Source organism: Canis aureus, chromosome 12, assembly GCF_053574225.1.
Source record: "Canis aureus isolate CA01 chromosome 12, VMU_Caureus_v.1.0, whole genome shotgun sequence".
NCBI lineage: Eukaryota > Metazoa > Chordata > Mammalia > Carnivora > Canidae > Canis > Canis aureus.
The window spans coordinates 6,980,144-6,989,986 of NC_135622.1; the positions used below are offsets into that span (position 1 = coordinate 6,980,144).

The 9,843-nt window shown below is 43.1% G+C and overlaps 1 protein-coding gene across 7 annotated transcripts in view; it reads right to left on the reverse strand.

The window, feature by feature from the left end:
* The window catches only part of CHD1L (chromodomain helicase DNA binding protein 1 like), an 83,044-nt gene extending 74,776 nt beyond the window's left edge, over window positions 1-8,268 (reverse strand). For 5 of the 7 annotated variants that reach the window (XM_077842573.1, XM_077842571.1, XM_077842569.1 and 2 more), the window contains exon 1: window positions 8,084-8,267. In XM_077842573.1, coding sequence (XP_077698699.1) covers window positions 8,084-8,216 — 133 coding nt within the window. In that variant the 5' untranslated portion in view covers window positions 8,217-8,267. Of the gene's footprint in view, window positions 1-8,083 lie in introns of all 7 variants that reach the window. The other 2 variants (XM_077842574.1, XM_077842572.1) reach the window with 1 other exon arrangement.
* Window positions 8,269-9,843: the final 1,575 nt, after the last annotated feature.

Sequence of the window (9,843 nt, forward strand, 5' to 3'; positions counted from 1 at the left end):
AAACCACAATGAGATCCTACCTCACACCAGTCAGAATGACTAAAATTAACGAGTCAGGAATCTACAGATGTTAGCAAGAATGCAGAGGAAGGGGAACCCTCTTACACTGTTAATGGGAATGCAAGCTGGTACAGCCACTCTATACAATAGTATGGATGTCCATCAAAATTTGAAAATAGAACTACTCTACAACCCAGCAATTGTACTAGTAGGTATTTACCCCAACAATAAAAATGTAGTGATCCAAAGGGGCACCTGCACCCCAACGTTTATAGCAAAAATGTCCACAACAAACTATGGAAAAAGCCCAGATGTCTGTTGATAGATAAATAAAATACATGTGCTATATATACACAATGAAATACTACTCGGCCATCAAAAAAGAAATGAAATCTTGCTATCTGCAACGACATGGATGAACTAGAGGGCATCATGCTCAGCAAAATAAGTCAATCAGAGAAAGACAATTTTCATATGATCTCACCCATATGTGGGATTTAAGAAACAAAACAAAGGACCACTGGGGAAGACAGGAAAAAATAAAACAAGATGAAATCTGAGAGGGAGTCAATGCATAAGAGAGTCTTAACCATAGGATACAAACTGAGGGTTACTAGAAGAAGTGTGGGATGATGTGGAAACTGGGTGATGAACATTAGAGAGTGCATGTGATATATACTAAGTACTCAGTGTTACATACAACTGATAAATCGCTAAACTCTACCTCTAATACTAATGCCACTATATGTTGATTAACTGAATTTTAAAAAATTAATTTTTAAAGAAAGAAAAAAAGAAAACAAGCAAACTTCCCTAACCTAAGAAAGGGGGAAAAAAAATTCACATCCAGGAAGTCCAACAAGTTCCAAAAAAGATAAATCCAAAGAGACCCACAAGTACATTCTAATTAACATGTCAAAAGTCAAAGGCAGAGAGGAAATATTAAAGGTAGCAAGAGAAAAACAACTTGATATGTATATGGGACCTCCTTTAAGACAATCAGCAGATTTATCAGCAGAAACTTTGCAGGCCAGAACAGTGGCACAATATTTTCAAAATGCTGAAAGAAAAAAATTTCCAAATAAGAGTATTCTACCCAACAATGTTACCATTCAAAATTGAAGAAAAAAAAACGAGTTTTCCAGAGATGCAAAACTTAATGGGCTTCATCACCCACAAACCAGCCTTATAAAAATGTTAAAGGGATTTCTTTGGCCTGAAAAGAAAGGAATTAGTAACAAAAAATATAAAAATATAAATCTCACTGGAAAAAGTAAAGGGAGTAGATTAAGCACTTATAAAAATAGGATGAAAATTAAAAGACAAAAGTAGTAAAAATAAACATAACTACAATAATTACATAAGGTACACAAAATATGCTAGTGAGGGAAGAGTAAAAATGTAGAGCTTTACAATGAGTTCAAAACTAAGTTACCATCAATTAAAGTAGACAGTTATAAGTTTTATACATAAACTTCATGGTAACCACAAAGCAAAAACCTATAGTAGATACACAAAAATAGTAAGAAAAGCATCCAAGCACACTCGCTATAGAAAGTCATCAAACCACAAAAGAAGAAAGAAAGGAACAAAAGAACTACAAAACCACCAGAAAACAATTAACAAAGTGGCAATAAATACACATTCTAATAATCACTTTAGATATTAATGGACTAAATTCTCCAGTTAAAAGACACAGAGTGGCTAACTCGATAAAAAAACAAGACCCATCTATATGCTGCCTACAAGAGACTCACATCAGACATAAGTATATAAACAAAGTGAAAGTAAAAGAATGGAAAAAGATATACCATGCAAATGGAAACAAAAAAAAAAAATAGGGATAGCTATACCTATAACAGACAAAATAGACTTTGAAACAAAAACTGTAATAAGACACAAAAAAGGGAATTTCATAATCATAAAGGGGTCAACTCAACAAGATGATATATCATTTGTAAATATTTATGCACCCCAAAATAGGAACATCTAAATATATAAAGCAAATGTCAACAGTCCTAAAAGGAAAATACAATAGTAAGAAATATAATAATAATAAGACACAGCAATACAAGAATAGTAAGAGATTCTAATACCCCAATTTACAACAATGGTTAGATCACCCAGACAAAAAATCAGTAAAACATCAGCCTTAAATGACACATTAGACTAAATGGACTTAATAGATATATATATAACATTCCACCCAAAATCACCAGAATGCAGAGTCTTCTCAAGTGCACATGGAACATTTCCCAGGATTGATCATATGTTAAGCCACAAAATAAGCCTGAAATATCAAGCATCTTTTCTGATAATAATGGTGTGAAACTAAAATCAATTGCAAGAAGAAAACTGGAAAATTCTCAAATATGATTAAACAACATGCTACTGAACAAATAATGGGTCAATGAAAAAAATCAAAAGCAAAATTAAAAAACACCTTGAGACAAATGAAAATGTAAATACAACATACCAAAACTTATGGGATGCAGCAAGAGCAGTTCTAACATGGAAGTTCACAGAGAAAAATGCCTACCTCAAGAAACAAGAAAAATCTCATATTAACAACCTAACTTTACACTACAAGGAACCAGAAAAAGGAAAAATAAATAAAGCCTAAGTTAGCAGACAGAACAAAATAAAAAAGATCAGAGCAGATATAAATGAAAAAGAGACTAAAAAGACAAAGAAAAGATCATTGAAACCAAGAGTTAGTTCTTTGAAGAGATAAACAGTACTGGCAACCCTTTAGCTAGATCCACCAAGAAAAAAAAAGGATTCAAATAAACAGAATCAGACATGAAAGAGGAGGGGCACCTGGGTGGCTCAGTTGGTTAAGTGTCCAACTCTCCATTTTGGCTCAGGTCATGATTTCAGGGTCATGAAATCAATCTCCACATTGACTCAATGCTCAGTATGGACTCTGCTTGAGACGCTCTCCCTCTCCTTCTGCCCCTCCCCTTGTGTGCAAGGTCACTTGCTCTCTCTCTATAACAAATTAAAAATAAAAAAATATAAAAAAAAAACGAAAGGAGACATTACAATTGAAACCACAGAAATACGAATGAGCATAAGAAACTACAATGAACAATTACACACTAATAAACTGGACAACCTAAGTAAATACATTTTTAGAAACATACAACCTGGGACACCTGGGTGGCTCACTTGGTTAAGCATCTGCCTTTGGCTCAGGTCATGATTCTGGGGTCCTGGATGGATCCTCACATTGGGCTCCCTGCTCAGCAGGGAGTCTGATTCTCCCTCTGTCCCTCCCCTTCGTTCTCTCTCAAATTAAAAAAAATAAATAAAACATACAACCTTCCAAGATTGAGTCTTGAAAAAACAGAAAATCTGATTTGACCAATTACTAGTAAAGAGATTGAATCAGTAATCAAAATCCTCCTGAAGGGCAGCCCAGGTGGCTCAGAGGTTTAGCGCCACCTTTGGCCCAGGGCCTGATCCTGGAGACCCAGGATCAAGTCCCACGTCAGGCTCCCTACATGGAGCCTGCCTCTCCCTCTGTCTGTGTCTCTGCCTCCCCCACCCCCCGACTTTCTCTGTGTCTCTCATGAATGAATGAATGAATGAATGAATGAATGAATAAATAAACAAATAAAATATTTTTAAAAATAAAAATAAAATAAAATCCTCCTGAAAAACAAAAGTCCAGGACCAGATGGCTTCACTGATAGATTCTACTAAACATTCAAAGAAGAATTGATACCAATTCTTTTCAAAATTTTCCAAAAAAAGAGGAGGAAGGAACTCTTCCAAATTATTTTTACAAGTTTGATATTGCCCTGATACCAAATCCAAACAAGAAAATTATAGGTACCTGAAGAACATGAATGCAACAACCTCAACAAAGTATTAGAAAACTGAATTCAGGGGCAGCCCTGGTGGCGCAGCGGTTTAGTGCCGCCTGCAGCCCAGGGCGTGATCCTGGAGACCCTGGATCGAGTCCCACATCAGGCTCTCTGTATGATGCCTGCTTCTCCCTCTGCCTGTGTCTCTGCCTCTCTCTCTCTGTCTCTCACGAGTAAATAAAATCTTTAAAAAAAGAAAAGAAAGAAAGAAAACTGAATTCAGTAATACATTAAAAGTATCCCACATCATGATCAAGTAGATTTACTCCAGGAATAAGGATAAGCATCCACCAATTTGATATACCATATTAACAAAATGAAGGATAAAAATCATGCAACCATCTCATAGATGCAGAAAAAGCATCTGACAAAATCAACACACATTTATGATAAAAATTCTATACAAAGTAGGTATAGAAGGAATTGACTTCAACATAATAGAGGCCGGGATCCCTGGGTGGCGCAGCGGTTTAGCACCTGCCTTTGGCCCAGGGCGCGATCCTGGAGACCCAGGATCGAATCCCACGTCGGGCTCCCGGTGCATGCAGCTTGCTTCTGCCTGTGTCTCTGCCTCCCTCTCTCTCTCTCTCTCTCTCTCTCTTTCTCTGTGTGTGTGTGACTATCATAAATAAATAAAAATTTTTAAAAAACCATAATAGAGGCCATATATGATAAGCCCACAGCAAACATCAATATTCAATGATGAAAAACTGAAAGCTTTTCTTCTAAGATCAGGAATAAGACAAAGATGCCTATTTTTGTCACTTTTATTCAACATAGTATTGGAAGTCCTAGCCACAGCAATTAGGCAAGGGGGGAAAAAAGGAATCCAAATCAGAAAGGAAGAAGTAAAATTGTCATTATTTGCAGATGACATGATACTATACACAGAAAACCTTAAATATGCCACCAAAAAACTATTAGAACAAATTAATTCAGTGAATTTGCAGGATGCAAAATGCACAGAAATTTGTTGCATTTCTACACACTTATAACAAACTATCATTAAAACTAAGAAAACAATCCCATTTTATCCTCTCCCAACCCTTTTCAGATTTATCATGGAAGCATTATTACGTAGGCATCATCGATCATTTAACTTCATTTTCAGCCCTTTTCCCATCTCAAGAGAATGGGGGACAGAGCTGCAAATTCCAAGCTTCTAATTTCGGCTTGTTCTTTATTGTGACTAGCCCCCACCCAAAAGCCATCCAGGAACATACTCAAACACCTCAACAGAACAAAAAATACTCCTCTCACCCAGGAAATCACAAGGATTTTGGGCATCCTATTCTGGGAACCAGAAGGCAGAGCCAATACGTATTTTCCATTATGTCACAAGATCATTACTCTGTCAGCTCCAGGACTGTACCCACCTCATCCACAATCTGTGCCAGTAAAATGGATGTTCAGTATCCACCTAATCTCCCTGAAGTTAGGTCTAGTCTCCAAGGGAAATGTAGAAAACCGAAATCCCTCCCAGACTGTGGTTTTTCCTTCATTTCCCCTTCCAAATCTCCCACAGTCATCATGCACAACAGAACTACAAGGGAGTCTGGGAAATGTAGTCTTTTGTTTTATAGCCTCTAGGATGTGGTAAGGCAGGCTTAGGGTTTGGGGAAACAATAAATGTGAGGGTGCCCATCAGCTATATCTATCACAGAGCTGTTTGAATTCTCTTGCCCACTTTCAGGAGGATGAGTACAGGCATACCTCATATTATTGTGCTTCACTTTACTGCTCTTCACAGATGCTGTGTCGTTTTTGTTTTGTTTTTATAAATTAAAGGTGTGTAATACTGAGTTAAGCAAGTCTGTGTCATTTTTCCAATAGCATTTGCTCACTTTGGGTCTGTGTGTCATATTTCGGTAATTCTCACAATATTTCAAGCTTTCTCATTGCTGTATTGGTTATGATGATCTGTGATCAGTGATTACAACCTACTGAAAGCTTAGATGATGAGTAAGCATTTTTCAGCAGTAAAGATTTTTTAAATTAAAGTATGCACATTGGGTTTTTCTGACATTGCTACTGCACACTTAATACAGTATAAGTATAAACTATGTTATGTTTATAATATAGTATAAACATAACATTTATATGCACTGGGAAAAAAAATTCACTTGACTTGCTTTATGACAATATTCAGTTTATTGCAGTAGTCTTTAATCAAACCAACTTGCAGTATTTCTGAGGTATGCCTCTCATGGAAAAGCAGGCAAAAACACCAAGAAGTAATAAGTCTGTTTATTCCAAAAACAAAGCGGTCCTAACATACCTTTATGATCCAATGTATTTTGGGTTTCTGAAGTTCACTAGAATGTATGGAATGTATCTGTGACACTCTTCAGGGAAAGAAGATCAACTAAAAGTTTTTTAATAACTAGAAAGGATACTGCAGAACAAAATACTTGCTTTAGCACTTTTCAAAAAATGGGTAAATCATTACATATTTGAGAGAAAAAAAGACTGTCAAATTTCTTCCTAATATATCTCCATGGAAATAAAAATTTAAATATAAAGCGATCACAACTGTACTAGAAGAAAAATATTAAGGGGTGCCTGGGTGGCTCAGTCAGTTAAGCATTTGCCTTCTGCTCAGGTTGTGATCCCAGGGTCTTGGGATCAAGCCTTGCATTGGGCTTTCTACTCAGAGACTAATTCTCCCTCTCCCTCTGCTTGCTGCTCTGCCTACCTCTGCACCTGCTCGCTCTCTCTGTCAAATACATAAATAAAATCCTTAAATAATGAAAATTTTTTAAAAAAGAAAAAAATTAAGCCAACAACAATAAGCTTAGAGTAGTAAAGTCCCGCCAATGCAAAATACTAAAGGCAAAAATCATTTAGAAAAAGGCTGAAAGATCTGACTACAAAGAATGTATTATTTGCAGTCTGTATCAACGTGCACACTTCATTTAGTCTTCCCCCACAAATGTTCTCAAAGCATCATCAAAGCACCTAAAAACACATGCAAGGAAACAGACACAAATATGTTAAGATACCCACACAAACACCAGTCCATAAATTCCTATTTAGATTGGATACACAGTCCTTACAGACACAGATGCAATCATTCACAAAGCCTCAGAGACACAGGAAAGGCGAGGTCTTTCTCTTTCCTGTCTGTATCCTACCCATTCTTCTTCATTCCTCTTCTAAGGTGGACAGAGAAATGCATCTTCTGTTTCATTCTGAGAATGAACAAAACCTCACACTTCCTTGGCATTTAGTACCTAACAAGAGTTCAATAAATACTAGTTTATACTTCTGGAAGCACTCACAGTCCCCAATGTAGAAACTCCAGGAGGGCAGGGCCCGGTGTTGATTTGATTTGCTCATCTCGGTACCTAACATCTCACTGTATGTGGCTCTCAGTAGCAGTGAATAAATAATGAACTTAACGACTACACCACTGATTATTATTGATCCAAGTTTCTATAATACAGTTAAAGCCTGCACTGCATTCCCCACTTTGTAATTCAAAAAAATCGAGGATTGGAGAGGTTAGGTGGTGAGTCGGGCGAAGGCCGAGCCAGGAAATAAAATAGGGCCTGACTTTTTCCATCCACAGGAAATGGTGTCACCGTCGCTGTCTGTGCACAATTTTCCAGCTTCAAAGTTTCAAGGGAAGAACTGGTATAAATAAAACACGATCTGCGATAAGGACTAATAACTGTTTGTCAGCTGCATAGTGGAAAATAGAGTCCTGGGGGAGAATGAATCAATGGGAAATGATGTAAGAGCTTGTACGTGCACGGTGAATGAAGAAGAAAGCTGAAGTAGGCGAGTTCTGACAGTCTTATAGGACAACTCACGAAATCCCCCAGGCCAGGCCTCCAAATCTGCCGGTACAGAAACTTTAAACTCATATCCTTGGGGCTCCAGGACGTCCTCTGCATCCTCAGAAACAAAGGTTTCACCTTGGGGGAGGGTCTCCCCCTCCCGAGTTCCTCGGCTCTGGCGCGGGTGTGCCGGGCCGCGGACCCGGAATCTCCTCCACCCCGCGCGGCGCAGGCGAGGGCAAGGGCTACCCAGCACCTCCGCAGTGAGGGGGAAGAACGGCCCTGCCCGGAGTCCGCAGGGAAAAATCCCACAGGACGGCGCGCCTAAGGCGCCGAAGGCCCGTTCCCGGCGCGGGGTCCCCCGGCCCAGCAGAAGCGAGTCCCACCGAGTTGGCAGGCTCCGGAGGAAGCTGGCCGCGGGCCACTAACCTGTCAGGCCCCACTGCTGTAGGTCCTGCTCCTCCACCCGTGTCCGCGCCGCCTCGCCTCGGCTCCGGCTCTGAACCGCAAGTAGGAAGCCCGGCATGTCGCCTCCGCTCCTCCCAGCGCCCGCGCGCTCCATACCGGCCGCAGAGTCTCGCGGCGCCCGCGTGCTCCATCCAAGCCGCAAAGGCTCCGCCCCCCAGCGCCCGCGCGCTCCGCCCAGCGCGCACAGGCTCCGCCCCGCGGTGCCCGCGCGCTCCATCCCGGCCGCAGAGGCTCCGCCCCCCAGCGCCCGCGCGCTCCGCCCAGCGCGCACAAGCTCCGCCCCGCGGTGCCCGCGCGCTCCATCCAAGCCGCAGAGGCTCCGCCCCCCAGCGCCCGCGCGCTCCGCCCAGCGCGCACAAGCTCCGCCCCGCGGTGCCCGCGCGCTCCATCCAAGCCGCAGAGGCTCCGCCCCCCAGCGCCCGCGCGCTCCGCCCAGCGCGCACAGGCTCCGCCCCGCGGCGCCCGCGCGCTCCATCCCGGCCGCAGAGGCTCCGCCCCCCAGCGCCCGCGCGCTCCGCCCCGCCCAGCCCATAAAGGCTCCGCCCCCCAGCGCCCGCGCGCTCCGCCCAGCGCGCACAGGCTCCGCCCCGCGGCGCCCGCGCGCTCCATCCAAGCTGCAGAGGCTCCGCCCCCCAGCGCCCGCGCGCCCCGCCCAGACCATAGAGGCTCCGCCCCGCGGCGCCCGCGCGCTCCATCCCGGCCGCAGAGGCTCCGCCCCGTGGCCCCCGCGCACCCCGCCCAGCCCATAGAGGCTCCGCCCCGCGGCGCCCGCGCGCTCCATCCCGGCCGCAGAGGCTCCGCCCCGTGGCCCCCGCGCGCCCCGCCCCGCCCAGCCCATAGAGGCTCCGCCCCGCGGCGCCCGCGCGCTCCCTTCCCGAGCCACCCGGTCTACCCCAGCGCGCAGCCTCCGCCGCCGCCGCCGCCGCCGGAGGAGGTATCCTGCGCCGAGTTCTGCGCGCCGGCTTTGCTCCCAGTTAACCCTTAGGCTCTCATTTTCACGGTCTTAGCGGTTGAGCACTGCCTACATTCGGCCGGTCGGGAGGTCGGACTATGCTCGCCATTCACTTATTAGCAACACTAACTATGCTCCAGGTGCATATATACTCTGGGGTTAGAGAATTGAGCAAGACATGGACCCAGTCCTCCAGCGAGCGAGTCACAGCAAGAATGTAAAGGACGGTGTGCTCAGTTCAGTTTGCACAGGTGATAAACTGGTTTGGGCCCTGAAATCCTCTTACCCGTTGGCTATAGACCACTATTAGGAACTTCTGAATGGTAGGAGATTAAAATCATGAAAACCGTCATCACCACCACATTTCTCAAGTGAATTATGGGGAGCAAATTGAAGCAATGTGTTAGGTTAGGGGTCACCATCACAACATCAGCTTTGAGTGGATTAATGATGCAGTAATTTATAATTAGTAGTGTACGGTTATAAAATTATAATAACCAAATAACTGCAGTTAATGATGCAGTTAGAGGTGCTGCCTTAAGAGTTTTACAAGGATTTATTTTCTCATTTGACCCTCGCAGTAACCCTATAAATAGGTACTAGAATTGTCCCCACATTAGATGAGGAAAGCTAGAATAGGAACCATATTATTCTCCGGGTAATGCCATCAGAATACTAGTCCCATTTAGGTTAACCTTGGTGCTTCTATCTTGAGGAAACTCAAATTAAAATTGCACCCACCACCACTCCCCTCCCAGTTCTCATCTAC